Source organism: Empidonax traillii, unplaced genomic scaffold, assembly GCF_003031625.1.
Source record: "Empidonax traillii isolate 1590-97213 ecotype Southwest subspecies unplaced genomic scaffold, ASM303162v1 scaffold787:size292032, whole genome shotgun sequence".
Classification (NCBI taxonomy): domain Eukaryota; kingdom Metazoa; phylum Chordata; class Aves; order Passeriformes; family Tyrannidae; genus Empidonax; species Empidonax traillii.
This window is the reverse complement of record NW_020955980.1, coordinates 209,959-228,464: the sequence shown is the minus strand read 5'-3', so window position 1 is coordinate 228,464 and position 18,506 is coordinate 209,959. Positions and strand designations below refer to the sequence as shown.

The 18,506-nt window shown below is 43.9% G+C and overlaps 2 protein-coding genes across 2 annotated transcripts in view; one reads left to right on the top strand and one right to left on the bottom strand.

Moving 5' to 3' along the window:
- The window catches only part of MIA3 (MIA SH3 domain ER export factor 3), a 29,007-nt gene extending 25,142 nt beyond the window's left edge, over positions 1-3,865 (top strand). Inside the window, exons 20-29 of the mRNA XM_027901485.1 lie at positions 228-288; positions 384-419; positions 511-578; positions 868-965; positions 1,081-1,212; positions 1,412-1,474; positions 1,601-1,677; positions 1,822-1,893; positions 2,480-2,639; positions 3,009-3,865. Coding sequence (XP_027757286.1) covers positions 228-288; positions 384-419; positions 511-578; positions 868-965; positions 1,081-1,212; positions 1,412-1,474; positions 1,601-1,677; positions 1,822-1,893; positions 2,480-2,639; positions 3,009-3,268 — 1,027 coding nt within the window. The 3' untranslated portion in view covers positions 3,269-3,865. The remainder of the gene's footprint in view (positions 1-227; positions 289-383; positions 420-510; positions 579-867; positions 966-1,080; positions 1,213-1,411; positions 1,475-1,600; positions 1,678-1,821; positions 1,894-2,479; positions 2,640-3,008) is intronic.
- Positions 3,866-4,539: 674 nt separating this feature from the next.
- The window catches only part of AIDA (axin interactor, dorsalization associated), a 29,287-nt gene continuing 15,320 nt past the window's right edge, over positions 4,540-18,506 (bottom strand). The window contains exons 5-10 of the mRNA XM_027901486.1: positions 16,142-16,205; positions 15,607-15,713; positions 11,120-11,242; positions 8,794-8,916; positions 8,205-8,322; positions 4,540-7,254 (exon numbers count right to left, since the gene is read on the bottom strand). Of these exons, the coding sequence (XP_027757287.1) occupies positions 7,158-7,254; positions 8,205-8,322; positions 8,794-8,916; positions 11,120-11,242; positions 15,607-15,713; positions 16,142-16,205 (632 nt within the window). The 3' untranslated portion in view covers positions 4,540-7,157. The remainder of the gene's footprint in view (positions 7,255-8,204; positions 8,323-8,793; positions 8,917-11,119; positions 11,243-15,606; positions 15,714-16,141; positions 16,206-18,506) is intronic.

The window sequence follows — 18,506 nt, the reverse complement described above, 5'->3', positions numbered from 1 at the left end:
TTTTTTTTTTTTAATTTCCTATGCAGAAAACTAACCCAGGAAGAGTATGAGCGTCAGGAGAAGGAACAGAAATTGTCTGCTGCAGATGAAAAAGCCGTGCTGGCCATCGAGGAAGTGAAAGTTTATAAGTAACTTCAGTTTCTGAAGATTATGGTTTTCTTTTTGTTTCAGCCATTGAGGAAAATTCATTCAAACCTCTCTCCTTCCCTCTTTTTCCTTCTGTACAGGCAAAGGATCCAAGATATGGAAGAAGAACTGCAGAAAACAGAGAGATCTTACAAGAACCAGGTAAACCTGCTTGCTGTTTATTATGTCATCTTTTACTGCATCATTCCAGCGCTCTGGTAGTTGGACAAAAACTAAATCACTTCTTTCCTTCTCAGATTGCTGCTCATGAGAAAAAGGCACATGACAATTGGGTAAGAGTGTTCTTCTTTTTCTCATGCAAACAGTTTATATTTGACTTCACATTGGTGCCATTAATGCAGCTGACAAAATTTTATCTACCAGCTCATTGCCCGCTCGGCTGAGAGAGCTCTGGCTGAAGAAAAAAGAGAAGCAGCCAACCTGAGACAAAAGTGAGTATGGAACAGACCTTCTTTATTCCTCTTTGAACGTGCTGTGTGTTGCTTGGGAGAGAAGAAGCTCTAGCAGTGCAAGGTGCTCATTTAGCTCGCTCAGAATGTGTAGTACATATTTGACTGACTAATTTTAACCACTATTGAACTGTTTTGATGGTTAAAATAAGATCTCTTGGTGAAAGCAGTAATGTTTTACAATGCGGTTTGCCTTGTTGCATTATAATAAATATAACTCACAGGTATTTTTCTGAATAGTAATAAGAAACCTTTATTTTTTCAAAATTAGATTAATAGAAGTAAACCAAAAAATCGTCATGCTTCAAAGACCAGTAATTGTAAAGCCAACTCCAGGCAGACCAGATCGCCAGGTCCTGCCACGACGAGGTAAATGCTGCTGGTTCACCCATAACTTTGGTCTTGGAGTCAGTACATCATAAAAAAATAAGGCTATTTTAAATTACAGAAAAGTAAGTCACGTGGTTTTAATTCTTTGGCATAGGTCCCTTAAGCAGAGATGGCTCGTCTGGCCCATCCCCTGTGAGTGGAGGAAATCCATCCCCCACACAGATGATCGAAGTTCCTCCTCGGCCCCTTTCTGCTCCTCGAAGGGAAGGTGCAAGGGGTGAATTTGGTAAGCACTGAAACTTCCCTTTTGTGACAACTCTTATGCTACACAGGAACACTAAGGTCAGATCTTGATTCTAGGGGTAGTTTAAAGTATTGATACCCAACACAAATGATGGGTTGTTGGGGGATGTGGGTGTTAATAGAAATAGCTCAAGGCTGTGTTGATCAGAATCTCTGGGGTTCTTATTTCCCTTAATGTACAGTGGTGGATGGCCCCCCTGCTCCACGTAGGCCACCAGAGTTACCTGGAAGGATGTCTGTTCCTGGTGAGTAATGTGGTCTGCAACCAACTGCATCTTATTCAGTTACCCTTTCACTTCCCAAAGGCAATTTTAAGCCCACCTTCCTTACCCTATGCACAGTAAGACAGGCATTTGTGACTGTCTTTACAGACATTGGGCCTGCTGTAGCATCCCTGATCAGCAGTGAGCCAAGAACCTCCTCCCCTTCCACAGCCATGGATGGAATGGTAAGCTGAGAAAACCCCGACCCTCAAGAAGCGTTTTTAGTACATGATGCACTTTACTTCTCCTGCTTCTTTAACTGTATCATATTCTGTCTTGTCTATATCCTGTCACTATCCTTATTTGCTGTCCAAAAAAACCCCCAAAAGCAACCCTCTCCCAAAGAGTCTGAAGCCCCCAGTGTAGCTACCGATTCACCTTCATCCAGTGAAGCGGCTGCAGTGAGTACCCAGAGGCTGAACGTGGTGTTACACTGCTGTGATGGAGAGGAGTAACAGGCTTGGTGTTCTGACCTGCTAAGTAACAAATGCTCTGCAGAACTAACCAGGGGCTCCTCCCTCTGCCTCAAGGGGCTTCTCTCACCATGAACAGTTGCTGTCTGTTTTTTGTGGAATGGAGGAAATGATATGTTTCTTGTCAGGGACTGTGGGCAAACACTCTGGAGTGACTACAGCAATAATCCTAAGCAGCTGACTTACCTGTGGTGTTTAAGCACAATTCCATATGGAATTCAAAGTTCCAGGCCCTTTACCAAAGGGGTGTCCACTGAGGACACTTTGAAAGGGATTGAACTTCAGCTAAAAAAAAAAACCCTCAAGAGAGTTACATTAACCACTCACTCCTGGGTAGTGCCAACAGTGTCCTGGGAAAAGGGAAGATGATGGTGCAGTAGCTCCCTATTTTCTACCATGTTATTGTTTTGGGGTGTGTTGGGTTTGCACCTCTTTGCCTCTGGGTGAGTGGCTGTGGTGTTGAGCAGTGTCATCACTTCTCTGATGCACTGAAGTACGACCTCTTCTCACACAGGGGAATGCCAGTGCCAAAGGCCCGTCTCCCTTCCCTGGGACACCCATCATGCCCTCCCCAGTGATGGGACCTCCTCCTCCACCACCCGTTCGCTACGGACCACCACCACCACCTCCTCTCCGTGGGCACTTCGGGCCTCGACCTCACCCTGCACCCCAAGGTACAGCTGCACCACCCCGTGCTGAGACATCCCTTCGGGGAATCTGACTGCACAACCCACATGTGCTTTTCCTTAATGCACAGCTTCCTGGTGCTCCATGGGCTCTGGCTGTCTTGTTCAATAAGCTTGAACTGGGTGGATTTTTTTTCAAGCTTTCTTAATGCCAGGGTATTAAGAAGGTGTTTTTCCTTGTTTAGTCTGCTACAGCAGCCAAAAGTCCCTAGAATATAATTCATGGGCTGTGAAGTCTGCATGTGATGGACCTCAGAGCTGCTCTAGAAAATAGAGGAAGTGAGGAACAAGTCAGGAGCTTCACTGTCTAGGTTAAGGCAAGATTTCATTTAACTCCATGATTTCTTTTCCTTCCAGTTTGTGGTGCTCCCTTGCCACCTCCGCCTGCAAGAGATTTCTTACCTGGTCCACGTTTAGGAATAAGAGATTTGCCTCCTGGCCCACTGCCGCCTCCCCCAGATCCCAGAGGCTACGCACGTGGCCACCCTCCTTTCCAGCCCCTAGGCCCTCCTGGCCCCAGGGATTATCCTCCAGGCCCCCGGCTACCCCCACAAGCTGGCAGAGACTATGCGCCTTCTCCCAATAGAGACTTGCCCCCGTCGGCACCCAGGGACTAACGCGGCTGCCGGGCTCCAAGGACTACACACAGCCCCAGCACAGGGCTCTGGCGGGACAGCAGCTCCACACAGCAGGTTCCAGCACACAGCCCACCCTGGGGATCGCAGGAAATGGCTCTTGGTTTGAAGACATTGGTCTCATTTCGGTATATCTCAGCTTTTGCAGGATTAATTTTTATCCAGTTGCTACAGACATCTTATGTGCATTTATGATCACAAACTCATCCATCCACTTGGGCTGCAAGAACCTTTTTGTGGTGGACTTGAACCTACTCTAAAAGTGCAATAGAAGGAAATACCTGTGTGGATAGTTTTAATTCTATGTAGCCTTTGTAACCAGTTGGCGAATGAACTAATTTCGTTAAAAATGTAAATCAAATCATTTCCTGTGGAAATAATTTTTTAAGTAAAATGCTATCCAACCTGCCTTCTCCATCTCATCATTGAGCTGCAGTTACTGTAGGCCAGGGCTTTACATAAGGACTCTGAAGGTCTGGGTTTCTTTAAAAAAGATGTCTGGTTGGAGATCAGAAGCACAAATGACACTGTATTCAAAGGAAAGTTATAATAAAAAGCAAAATTCCTTTTGCTAAACCCCAAAGGCTTTGTTTCAGTGCCACTTTTTGTTCTGAAAGGAGACTGGTTCAGTAACGTGACCAGAAAATGCTACACTTCTGAGTTCAAGAATTGAATCAAGGCCAAATTGCTGCTGCTGCTGCTGCAGGGTTAATGACCCTGTTACCCTTATGCTGAATTAGTCTGGCATGTTATGGACTTGCTTCATGTAATGAGGACCGTGAAGGATACAGCTCCCAGAGCTGGAAACCTTTATGAAGCTGTGGTTACTGGGGAAACACTCCCCAGTAGATGGACTTAGAAATTTCCTAATTGCTTTCTGCTTTCAAGACCAGCTCGCAGCATTAAGCAAGGTGTGGGCCGAGTTTTCATCTTCCTCAATGTTTAAGGCCAATTTAAGACCAATTACTCAGTGTTTAAGACCCTAACCCAATTCAGCTTCCTTAACAGTAAGTCTATATTTTGAAAGCCTCTTACTTTCTTGTCTTAACCTAAGTAAGTAGCTTTCTGTAAAGCACAGTGGGTGTATGTAAACCATGTTAACCTGTATTGCAGACACAGAACACTGAATAACCTTAAAAAAAGGCCCTACACTTGTAGCAGGTATTTGGAATGCCAGGCCCCTTACTGTCTCAGTGAGTAAGGTTTCTCAAAAGTGCATTGGACAAAAAGGAAGACAACTCTAGGAATAATAAAAAAAACCCTACTGGGGAGGCCATTACAGCTTTACTGCCAGAGTACAAGCAGCCATTAAACTTGCCATCTAGGTGTTACATTCTTAACAGTACAAGTGTAAAGCTTTAGATTCAAGATGAAAGACAAGCTAGAACATCACTGAAGCATAAAACAATATATAGCTCGTGGTGTGGGCAGCAGCAGCAGTCCTTTCAGTGAGAGACAGTTCACAGAAAAAATGCAGGGGATAGAAGCAACTTTAAAAATGGTATTTCACACTCAACAGATATTAATTCACAATTAGTTAAATACAAAGCTCTACTTGTGTATTTAACAAAAATATTTCAAAGTTGACATTTCATATAACCGGCGTTAATACAGACAGCTACAGGCTGGGGAAGGGTCAAGGTAAGCAGCAGAAACGATGGGTTGTGGTTTGGGGGAAAGAATTTCAATTGGCAGGGTGGCCATCGACACACACATTGATAAACATACATGTTGGAAAGTCGGGTTCTCCAAGTTCAGGCTCTTTCCTTCTTCATACAAGGCTTTGTGATGTTTAGTGTCTCCTCCCTTGCCCATCCCAGCTAGCAAGAAGAACTTAAAATCTGGATGGAATGGCCCTCGGGCTGCCCCAGGTGGAGGCACCTTGGACACCCACGAGTGAGGGCAGTGCTTACACCAGGCTATGAGGAACAGGAGCAGAGCCGGACAGAGCCCCAGAACCCTCCCTCGCTGAGTGAGAGAGACCTTCCAGGGACACTCAGTGCCACAGATCCTTCAGTCAGAGCAAGTCCTGAGCCAGCCAGGGACCACTGACAGGTAACACACCTACTGCCCGAGCTCAGTTGTTTGCAGCCACAGACTAACAAACACTTTGCTCCATCCTTTTGCAGAGTTCAAAGGATGATGTTTGGTTGGTTTTTAGGAATTTGTCTCTCCTCATTTTGCCTGGTATCCAGAATGCTGCCTTCAGAGGTACTTCCATGACTTGTAAGGATATCTTTTCAGGGCTTGATAGTTACCCTCTCACCTGTAATACCATTGGGGTATTGTAAAGAACCATAAACAGGACAACTCAACTGGCCTTTTTTTCCCCCTCCAACCAGCAGTGGAATTTCAGAAAGTGTTGCTGACTTCTGTCATGACACCTAAATAATGTCCTCTCTACAGAACAGAAGAAAGGCAAGAAGATTAGGACATTCAAACCCAGCTTTTTATCCTAATCAATAAAGTAAAGCCAAAAATGCTGAACACCTGCCTGGAGACAGACAAGTAGCATGAGGAAAAGTAACATCTCATGATGTAACAGATGTGACAGAGAAGAGGAATGGATGATACACCTGCATCCAAGCTGTTTAAAATAATTGACACTACTGTGGGAGCTGGGTCCTTAGTTAGCATAGCAGAGTATTCAGGCACTAGTTAGATATGCAAGAAGTTTATCAAACCTTAAAGTATCATATTAAATATCCACGCAAATATATGAAAAATTTGACTGGGTTCTACTTCTGTCCCTTTATTAGGTCAAAAGATGAATGGAAGTGTGTCATAATAAGCCAATATCCTGCAGCTTATTACACACCAAATCAAAAATATAGAAAACAAATGATAATCCTATCTACTTACATAAAAAAGGTAATTTTTAGAGTAAGTTTCCAGACTTGCACAAAATATGCAGAAAACTGCATACAATCAGTTTCCATAAGAACAGCAGTTTCATGTAAAAGGTGGGTCACCCTGCTGGCCAAATCTGCTTTATACAAAGCTCTGGAAAAGTCGACATTTCAACACTGAGGGGCCTGTCCTGTCCTCCTGTCACTGCAATGGCAAAACACCCACTGCCACCAGGACAAAGCCCTGGAGCAACCTCTCTATCCCCCACCCACCTTTGCAAACCACTCTCTGACAAGATACAGAAAAAAAAAAATAGCTCTATTAGGGAGTAACAGTGATTTAAAGGATTGTAACATGTATCCAAAAATCAGTACAAGTGGACCAGGCAAGGCTGTTAAAATCATAGTTCAGTGTTCTCATCTGCAGTTGTCCTGCTCCTGACCTGACCACAGCCAAGCAGCTGTTGGAGGAGCTGTGCTGTGGCTGCCCACCTGATCTGCCCACCTTCTCTCTCACTTCAAAGCACCTGCAGGACCTCAAGCTCCTTCCCACTACACCTCAGCCTTCTCTCCCAGTCTTCTGCCACCCTGTCTGCTATAGAGGACTCTGAAATGCAGATGAGAGGAACTACAATACCACAGCAAGTGGAAACAGTTAGTAGGCCTGCCACGTCTTTATTGCTGCAGGTTTGGCAGAGGGGCAGTCTCCATCCCTGGGTGGAAGTTGAGGCTAAAGGATAGTAACGGTTAAGATAAAAAGTGATGAACAGCAAACTTAGGAAAAGCAGTCAACGTATTTCAGGGCTCTCGGAAAAACCTGTATCTGGAAGTTACTGAAAAAAATCTTGCACTTGCATGGTGGGCTTGCCCCTGACCCTGAAGTAGTGCTGTGCAGTGTGTGATGGTCCCGTCTGACCTACTGGCATGAATACAGTCGGATCTTCCCGCCCCTCGGAGGCTAAGGCTACTACACACAGCTACCAGGACGTGTGGTTCAGTTCACAGAAGTCTCACAACTAGGGTCATTCCTTGTGCAGTGTTTGATGGAGGTGAAGGTAAAGTGGTTTCTTGGTCAACAGTTGCAATTTCTTCCTTTTAAAGTCAGTGGGTTTTTTGTACCTGTAACCATAAGAAAGTGAGTTAATCCAAGTGCCCAGGGCTGCGCAGGAACATGAAAGCAAACTAGAAAGCTCGTCCTGCACAGATCTTATTACCCCAGTCTTTTAAATACATCTGACAAGGCTTATTTGAAGCAACAGTACTGACTAGATTTACAGGAAGAAACTCAAACCAGTATTTTCTCTGGATTATTTTTTTAACTGAACAAAGATTTCAATATGGAAATGAGTGTAATATTTTTGTAAGGAGATTCCCAGCGTAATACTCTGGACTGTAGGAGACCCAGTATTGGTTACTCAGTACTTCAGAAGTACTCCAGCTATCACAGACTAAGCACTTTTCCTAGAGGTGCCCAGAATGGCAAGGTTCACCTTCTTGAAAAAAACCAACCCTCAAATCCCTCACTCAAACCTTCAGCCACACAGCGAGGGTACGGTAGGATGCACACCACAACCACTGCAGCATAACTGGCTGATCTATTTGTCTACTTATTAGGGCAAGGGGGGGGAAAACACAACCACCCAATAATGCTTTGAAATGTTCATAAAATTTGCAAATTGGTACCTCATGCCTCAAATCATTTTTCCTTTACAGAAGTTCTGTACTAAAAGATTGTGAGTTGATTTTTTTTTTTTAAATATAGCTGATCTGAAAGTCAAGCCAAACTCCAAATTAAAATCTCCCATACAGACTTCGTTAACTTCATACAAAATTTGGTTACAAACACCAGCATTTTATTTGGAAATGGTCTAGTTTCTGAGAAGGGTCTCTAGCCATCTTACTTGCCTAAAAACATTTTATCTTCCCTTCTTTATTAAAAATAGAATATTCTTTATGGAAGTCAATCTAATGAGTCCAAGAAACTTTCCTTGATGCAACAAGTCACACATTGTAACTGAAGTCTACTTCATTTCTTCACTCATTATCATCCATAATTGTGAGTCACTTACAGTTCTATAACAATTGCCCCAGGTTTAATTTCATCCATCTCCATGAAAGCAAAGCACTTGGTGCTAGTAAACCTTTTCTTAGGCTTGTAGTGTTTGAATTCAAAGAAAATAGCTGCACCTAGAGTGAAAAATGGTTTAATAGAGAAGTTAGCAATTATGGCTAATAGTTATCTGCCAAGAAAACTTATTGCTGCCTGTACATTGGAGGGAATTATCTCCGATGCTTCTGTTACTTACTCAAAAGCTACACTGTGTTCTTACAATGCTCATCGCTCCCACAACAGCTTGCTCTCTTCACTCAATTGCTCATACCAGGTAACAATGACTGAGCAGGTGATAAAGCAGCTCAATACCTGTGTAGTAGAGCAGACTGCTGCACTTTTATCTCTTTTCATTTCTCCCTTGTCTGCGAGTCATCACAGGGACCAATTTGAAAGCGACAGGATGCAAAGGTCTATTTTTATCCTTGTCTGGATCTCAAGCCCTGCAGCATCAGCTCAGGCACAGCCTGTTTATTAGATCAGGAGCAGCCCACTGCCTGTGCTTCCAAAGCTCCTGGGCCCCATTTCGGGTCCCTGGTACCACATACCTTTTGTTAGTCTCTCAATGTGTTTCTGAATCTCTATGTCCACATTAAAATGGACATACGTGTCCTCCTTTCTCAAAGCCACAGGAGTATCTTGCACCGGAGTCAGATCTATCCCATTTAAATCTGCAGGAAAGAACAGCATGAGAATGGCAGAAGCTTCTCAGACTTAAGGTCCTGCTTTAAAAGATTCATGAGTCACTCCTAATCCTGTCACAAAAAGTTAATGCACACCTGGATTTTCCCCCTGAACTTAAAAAAAGGGGCAATCATGCCTCTTCACAGTCAGTGCATTTTCTTTTTGATTGCAACATGAAAGCAGCTAAAGTTCTGACAATATTTCAGACGAAAAGTTGGAATTCTCCCTCTTTTTATTTTTAAGAGTGCATTTTTTTCTGCTCTCAGCAAAAGGTTCCGTTCCCTCTGCACACAGGACTCCAGCAGGGCTTCAGCCCGAGTGGAATATGCACCAGAGGCTGCCCTCCACACAGGGTCTGCAGGGCACAGCTGGCACAGCTCACACAACCTGCACATGCCCTGCCTTGTGCCTAGACCCATTCATTGTCCATTATTTCTCTTGGTTTTTCCAAGGACAGAGGCATTGTGGGGCCACAGGCTGGACTCCAGCTCCCAGCACCGGCCACTGGTTGTGCTGCTCAGGCACAGCCACCACAGATTCTCATTAAGCCTCTGCTGTTTTCAGGAGTACATGTGTCCTCTTACTCTCTCTCCTCTCATCATTGATCCCTTTCCCTCTGGCAGAGGAAGTTGCTAAGACACGGACAAAATTACAAGTGTGGAGTGCACACGTTGTGCTTGGGGCACAGGCTGAGATCAGGGCCCTGGAGCACCAGTGATGCCCTTCATCCAGGGTGTGGGCTGGGATTTGCCAATGTCACATCACAAATAAACCTCTTTCCAAACCTGCAAGAGAGCAGCTCGGTATAAAACCAAGGAAAACACCTGTTCAGTGTCTTCAGACTCCTAATAGTGAGAAAAAGACTTTTCAGAGTCACTTTTCATGAATAAAAATCTTGAGAAATAAAGTCTCAAAAGGCACCATTGGCAGACTAGGTGATAGCCTGCCCCCTCCCCCTTTTGATCCTATTTTCTACATCATTCCTTGGCAGTCACCATTTGCAGGTAAATGAGTTTGGAAACAGAGAGCCACATGTTAACAGGAAGACTTGTTGGGAAAGCAAGCCCAGCAGTACACAGTCTCCCTTAGTTCCAGAAAGGAAATGAGAGCTAGCTCTGTAGGCAAGCAGCACTTTTACCACTGTGTAATAAAACAAACACTTTGGTGGCAAGGAACAAGGAATGTTTGCTTTACAAGTTTGGATATGGACTCAAGTGACACTTGATACTGTGACCCTTCCTTCTGCCAGAGGACGTCTGGTGGAGGAAGCACTGATCACACATCTAACAAGGATTTAATCCCTACATTTTTGGTATCCAATGGCACATCTTAAGAGGACACATACAAGGTTGTTATCACAACTGATAACCAGAGGCTCCTGACTCAGCTACAAATTTTTATACAATAAACAAAACAAAACAAAAAAAATCCTCCAAAGATTGTAAAGAGAAGCCGAAGTCAAGCAGGGCAGGCTAAGGGTAAACAACTTTGACTATGGGGGCTTCCTGCTAAGAAATGCAAAATAGGGAACAGACACTCCCACTAGAAGGAGTGTGAATACCAAAACTCTCAATGTCAAGCAGAAGACATCAACAATGCTGCCATTTGAAACAGAGAGAAATCCTAATATTACCTATCCTGGAATGACAGAGAAAGAGGTTCTTCCAGATCCATGGAAGCTCTCAGAGGCGGAGGCTGTTTTTACCCGTTTATACCTATTCCTCTAAACATCAGGCCTTGGTAAGATTATATTTGCTTTACTACAAAATTAGTTTATTAAGAGGGCAAGAATGGAGTCAGCAGGCTGTGGTTCACCATCTCCAGAGAGCCCAGAGCCCAGGATGCGTTGGGGAGTACAAGCAGTCCAAACAGGTCTGTACTTAGAGCCAGCTGAACAAGCTGGAATGGAGAAGCACTGCCTTGCCAAGTCACTGACACTCACTCAGCTCCCAGCACGGGGAACGCACCCCGCAGTGCACAGAGAAGTGCATATCCTGCACAGATTCACCTCCCAGTATCTCCCAAATACAGAATTTTTCCACCCTTGATTAAAGTAGAAGCCTTAAGTCCACAATATAAAATGCAAGTAACAACAAACATTTTTCCCAGTGGGCTGAAAAATCAATGCAGCTTTCAGAAAATGCACTCTGTCCAAACTAGCAGTGAGGAGCCAGGAACAGAAATCATTACCCTTTACACTGACAGTGATGTAAGGATCAATGCACTGCCCAGCATCTTTCAGACCAATTTTCTCTATGTTGATGGTGAGTAACGTCATCCCGGGTTCAGATGGCAATCTGGGTAACAAAGTACCTGGAAAGAGTAAAGCACATTATTAACCCTTTGTGCCATCCTTACAGCAGAGGCCTTGCTTGTCCCATATTCTCCTATGGAAGGTGGTGTTCTCCTTAAGGGGTTCAAAGCCCCAGGATTCATATCCCAGTAGCACACAGCACTACGGGAATGTCTGTGTGCAGAGACACACAATACAAAACAACACAATTTGACAGATTTCAAAGACCACACGAAGAAATGAGGACTGTCTCAAGTCAAATCAATTCATGAAAAACTGATGCCATAACAACAGAGAGGAGCTTTGTTCAAAGTGTTATTTCTTCCTGTCACGCAGAATAACTCATTAATGGAACCCACTTTATATCATTTTGGAGGATTAAATTTAAGAGGCTGGATTCAATCTGCAGTTGCAGGAGCATCAGACACTTAATCAGGAGTCCCACCCCATTGAACATGACTTGGCTGCATGTTGAATGTTTAGACTGGGAGGTTAAGGAGGAAAATGACATTGGTGCAAATCCCACAGCACATAAGGGAATTAGAGGATTGATTCTCAATTATCTCAGTTCTACTGGCCTCCACTTAAAGAGAGAAAAAATAGTATTTGCATCCCCCAAGTTGGCTTCTGCCTTAAGGAAGGAGTCCCCAGCTCTGCATGAAGAACAGTTTGTGTCAAAACTTGGTGGTGAGCATAAATGAATCCTCACAGTGCTAAGGAAGACAGTGCAGCTGGCAAGAAATCCAAACTGTTCAAACCACTAAGAGCTACAGTATTCTGTCATCAACAATGGAGTAGGTTATTTCATGCTGAATTTAGCAAAAACTGACACACTTCAAGCCTCTCTCCAGTATTAGATGAATTAGCACCAGAACAGAAAATGCTCAGACTCAAGAGAAAGTATGATTTAAAGTTTTGGTTTTCTAGTGAAAAAAAAAGTTATCCCCAGGCTTAAGATCTAAACAAAGTAATAATTTCCTTTGACAAGTCCAATAGGAGTTTTTCCTTGATACTTTTTTTTCCTCTTGAGGAGCTGGAGAACCAAGGACTTTTTGTCCTATGAGAGAGACTGACTTTGCAAGAGGGGACCACGTATTCTGCTCTTAGAACTAGAGCCACAGCTTCAGCAAGATTTCATGAGCGATCCTGAACCTCAGGATCATTAGCAAGACCTGAATTCACATCCATGATGCTGTGTGTTTCTGTATTCCCTGTCCTGGCAGCTGGCAGGCTCATGGCCTCAAAAGTGCCATGTCTGCAGCCACTTCACAACATACCATGGCAGAACTCGACCCACTGTTCTGAAGCAAAGAATTCTGATATTGCGTGAGAAATGTTAAAAGTAAACTTAGAAGAGAGCCCTCATTTCTGCGAAGCAGCATATGCTCTAGTTGATCTTGCTGTCTCTCTTGAACAGATGTTCAAAGACAGAGTCCTTATTTCAATCTAAATGAAGGTAGAAGTAAGCCCACCTTCTCTTTGGCACAAAACATTGCTCTGCCATTTCTAAGTTGTCTCCTAGAAGCAGCATGTCCCCCAAGAGCCAAGAACAACTGCAGCCTTCAGTTTTTCCTGTCCATCACTCAAAGGGTGATGTGATAGGGTGATTGATAGAAAAGTCACCAGAAAGATGCATCAGACTGGCATTTATTGTAAAAATCGTGGCTTAAGAAAAATTATTCTGTTCTTGAAAAATGCTTTCCAGAATATGTGAAATTGCAGAGTTGCAATGAACAGAACAGTCAGGGCCACTTCCAGGAGATAAGAGAAAAGTAGGACAGTCTCCAAGGAATAGTTTCTGCCTCAGCAGGAGGAACAGTGGACTCCAGCAGCTGACTGTAGCCTGTCCCATGTGAGTCACAGCCCCCCAGTCAGGCCTGGTGCTGAAGCAGGTTCTGTAGCCACCTCACACAGGAGCCATCAGCTGACAGCCCAATGGTACAATTTCACTGGGGCTGGGCATCATCACACCGCTCCCTGCCCCCATGGCTCAGGCCTGTGGGCCTCCAGTAGCTCACACTGCGGCCTTTCAGGAGAAAACTGCCAGCCATTCCAGGCACAACCACAGAGCACCTTTGCCAGAGTGGGAAGGAGCATCTACAAACGATATAAGTGTCCTCCTACAGAGTGTGTTTCAGAGCCATGACAGTGATCCAGCCCGACAGCTCTCTGCCACCGAGACACAGGTGCCCAGTCTCTCCCTTCCCAAACCCCAATTCAGAGGTGGAGGAAAAATTGACAAGTTTGATGGGTTTGCAAATGAAAATAGTTCACAGAAGAACTCACTGCAAGCACAGCACTGGAATAAAGTCACATATAACCAGGAGAAAGGCAGGAAACCTTTGCTGCTGGAGGCAGCAAGCCATTGGTCAGTTCGGCTCCCTACAGCACAGAAGTCTAAGTACTCTGTAAAATTTCCCAAAGAAGTGTATTCCAGTAAATAAAATCCAGCTACACCTACCCTTGGCTACACAACTGAGAATGCCTTCATTAGCATAGTAGGACTTCTAGAGAGCTATGTAAGGTGTGTCAACTTTCTCTGGTACTGAAGGCAAACAAAGATCCGTACAGAGGTGCCCAGCACTGCCATTGTTACCAACAATTGCATTTTGAGGACTGGAACTGAGAGCCGAATGAAGAACATCACAGCTACGTGAACATGGCCAAAGAAATAACAGTACATACTAAAAGGTTCTCATACCTTCACTGGCTCCTGGGTTAGATGGATGGGGCAATGTGATAGCGATGAAGCCATGCATGTAGAAGACAAGACCACGGTCAGTCAGACAGTACAGTCACACACTACGGATTAAAGGCATAATGAAGCAAGGAGTGCAACACAGTTCTGTCAGTTCAGTATGGAAAGTTCACTTCGTTTATGAGGTTCAACCCAGAAGGCTGCAAACTGCTTTTGCTTAAGCCTCATCACCCAGAGAAAGAGCAACAGACCAACCTCCAGTCATGTAAGAAACACCACAGTAATTTGCATTCCGTGGGGAAAACAAAATCTGTGTTAAAGTACTGCAAAACCACCTGAGGGGGTTAGATTATTGTAGCTATGGGAATTTTACCTTAATCCAAAAAAGCAATTCAGAAAAGTCAGATATGCAGTCTGCTAAACAGATGACAGTGTAAAAGAGCAGTAAGTTCGCGAGTTGCTCTCACCTCCTCTTAAAAGCATGATCTTACTGAGAAATAATTCAGTAAGAAGTATATGCCCCAAACATCTCTTCTTTCAGACTTGGCTACTACCCTCCTTCTTTGGAAATGATTTAACTATAAAGTCAGTCTGTTTATCATCAACTTATTTTGTTTCTTAAGCCCACACACAGCATTTAGGTCCACTACACACCCACAGCTCTGACGGGTTGCAGAGGTACCTGTTGGCACTGTGGCAATGATCACAACCTGATTGATTCACCACCACACCAAGAGCCACTCAAGGTCTCTCTGCTGAGCTTAGGACAGACAGAATACATCTCCACAAATGGATTTATCACGGTGAGTAACAAGGATTGAGATAGCAAGTGTCAGCAAATAAACATCACAACACATTACAGCCTGTTTGTGAGCCTGGCACAAACAAGTGCAGACTGTGCACATCTACATCAGCCCAGCCTGCAGGGACCACAATCAGTGCCGTGCCCTGGCTCACATCTAAGGACACAGACTGTGTTTTCTCCAGGCACAAGGAATGCAACACCTCAGCTCTTTCAACCATAATTGCAGTACTAGTTCCTTACTTTCTATCTCATTTCCAAAGTACAAAGTTTGCCAACCAGCTGAGTTTCTTCTGCAAAGAAATTACACCAGGAGCCTGAAGAACCTTTGTTGGACCATCTAAATTGTCAAAACCTGAAGCTACAGGTATATCCAGTTCTACAAGTGCTTTCACGTGGACAAGGACTTAAGCTATCAAAACGAACACCCCCTCTTTATCCTCTCAGAGCTTGGCTTCACTCCAAGCCACTGTCTCACTAGACAATGCAACACAAAAATAACCAGCAACAATTTATCACATCTCTAGCAGGACGTGATGCTCCTCGCAGGAGAAACACTGCCACAATTTACATTTAATGCATTTTAAATACTGCACACAGTTAAGAAAGTGCATGGGATGAAAATACTGAGTTTGAATAAGGAAAAAAAGGCTAATTATTTGAGGTAGATGGTACCACGCTCACAGGTTATTCATACAACTGTTTCACCTTAAGATATTGTTTGCTAAGAAAAAAATTCACTGGCCACCTTTGTGGTTCTCCAATACGGCATCAACCTGTTGCTCCTCACCCAAGCTTTTCAAATCAAAGGGAAGAAAGGAGCTTCTCAGAGACAGAACTTAGAGATGCTACATAGGCTGGTATGGCAAGGCTAGGGCCCTTACCTGGAACTCTAGCAGGAAAAGAATCTGGAGACCCTGCTCCAGCTCCTCCTTCCTCATCATCCTCCTCAAACTCCAAGTGTTCCTCTTCTCCAGGTGCTAAAATCTTCCTGTAAAACACAAGAAAGAAGAATGAGACCAACAATCAAAACCAACTGGTTTTCAACCCACAAGCCAGCATTTGGGTACAGAGTAAGGACAACACACTTTACTGTCATTTAATACTTCTTAACTTCTACCTGTACCTATGAACTCTGACAGAGACTGCAGGAACTCAGACCAATAGAAAGCACAGTCTAAAAACAAGGCACAGTACTGGCAACTTCAGATGTAGGGATGTACCAAGTCCTGATTTTACCAAAAGCATAGCCTTGAATTTTAGTGGTACCTAGACAAATAGAATACAAAAGTTCTTCTATTACCCAGTTTACACAAAGCAGTACAGCAAGTAGGTGGCTCTAGAAATTCTAGGCAGGCCCCAGGCTCTGCTCCCTCTCAGATATGTACCCGTAGATGAAGTGAAGCAGTTCTCGCTTACCTGAGTGGGACAGGCTGAACATCAAAGGGGAACTCCTTATTGTAAGTGAGGATATTCTTTAGGACTGCAGAGAGGGGAAAAAAATAAGAATCCATCCTCATAAACCAGCATTAATTCTACTACTTTGCAAAGCTATCTACATTCTAACAGCATCTTCACACACAAATAACAGTAACAGTATTTAAAAAATAATCAGATCATACAAAAAGCACCCCTGTTCTCTCATATTTTAAACACAACACAGCTGTGATCCAAGATATATCACTTTAACATTCAGACAGGTGAGCTGCAACTCCAGCACAAAATCACCACCACACTCAGACAGGGAAGATCAATGTGGCAATTACCAAAAGCATCATGAGAAAAAGCTACAGGCCCTGCTACAGACAGTACCAATCTTTGGTGTCCACTGAAAGGAGGGGGTGGTGTTCCTGGCATCAGCTCCAAACAGCTCCATGTTACTGGTATCAGCTCCAAACAGACTGAAGTCTCCAGAACTGACACACTTCAGCACACATGGAGGCTGCACGTTCAGGCAGCCACCATGGGAGACCAAGTGTGCTGGTAACACAAAGCTTTGGGGAGATTTCCTACTTCTTCATTTCACATGTTTTGGGGGTTTTGTTTGGTGGTGGTGGATTTGTTTGTTTGGTTTTTCTTTTTATCTGCCCTCGGATGCCTGGGAAGGTTGGCAAAATTCAGAAGTGATACAGTGAGCGCCCAGCCCCATAGACACCAACTGCAGCATTCTGTGGAGAACAGCTTTGCCATTTTTGTTGGAAACTTGACTCAAGTTTTAGTAATCACAACTTTAGCTATTATTTCCAGACACATTTACCAGTAAAAGCAAAAATTCCAAAAGCACATGAATGAAATAAGCATTTCATGATGACTCAAGGGCCTAAAAATTTACAAGAGAACACCTGCTGGGAGAGGCACTCTCTTACCAGACAATGCATATCCCAGACTGGGTAGGGAGAGAGAAAAAAACCAAAGTGATTCCTATCACAGAGCCTCACTTTGCAATAAGCCCTCTCAGAGCACAGGAAATCTCCCCTCAGGACTACTGAAACAGAACAAAACTCTTTTCAAACAACATTAAGATTACACAAATACCAAGAGGTACTTAAATACCAGTTATGTTTAAGGAACCACTGCCAGGCCCCTCTGCCTGTGCCTACAACTCAGCCAGTGGAGGAGAGCTTCCCTTTCTGTCTTCACATTCTCATCACCCAGCAGGGGCTCCAGCATTACCTTACCAGATACCAATTGAATGCTCTAAGAATGAAGTATCCCTCAGGGAAACTATAAAGAACGTAAAAAGTCTTTCTAGTCTTTACTCACACTGATTTGTTTTTTTCTAATTTCTGTACCACTGTATGAGAGGTTAAGTACTGCCTGATTCCAGCCAGACACAATACATAAATACAGAGGAAGGTTTAAGCTGCCTTCAGCTAACAGACAAAACTGATGCCGTGTCTCTCTCTCCAAAGGCTTCAGCTCTAAAAGATCAGTGATGTAGATCTCAACATGAATCTTATGAATCACAGACACTTCCCAACAGAAAAGAAGCTAATCAATAGCAGACAGTCACCTTCCAGCTGAGGTTCAGGAAAGGAAGGGGATTTTCATCACTCTCAGAATTCCCAAGCTCTGGGAGAGCTACATCACACCAGAGACAGAAAGTAAAACCATCCCAGGCAGAAAAATCCCAGTAAAGTGAGATCTCTTACAAATCATAGGGACATTATACAGAAGGAGAGAAGTCGCAGTAGCTCTCCTCCCTTCTTCCAACAGCTGGTAAGTACTAGATTCCTCTCTTCGTAGTAACCAGTTCTCACTACGTGAACGAACAGCCCCTGAAAAAACCCTCCAGGAATACATTTCAGACATCGCTAGAGGGCACAAAATGCTCCACTGACACGAGCATAGGCAAGAGGCAAACAGTTTTACAGCGCCTGAAATCCTGCTGCTGCCCGGGGCCGGGCTGACCACACACCCTCCTGCCACAGAGGCGCAGCCACGCACACGGACACCGGGTGGGCACCAGACCTGCCCACGGGAGCTGCCTCCAGACACACTGGCGGAGTTGGGAACAAAGGTGATGCTGAACGTTCAGCTCAGAAACAGAATCTCTTGCCTTTTGCTGCAGAAAGCTATGGCTAGAGTTTTTAAAAAGGTTTCAACTCTGTCTCATCACCAGTAGCAAATAATTTTTCCAAGTTGTAACACAGCAATTACTGAAGTGCTGGTTTAAACATGACAAGGATAAGCAGTGGAACTACCACACTCAGCCCGGTGAAATACTTATTCAGTCACTAAAAAAAAAAAAAAAAAAAAAAAAAAAAAAAAAAAAAAAAAAAAA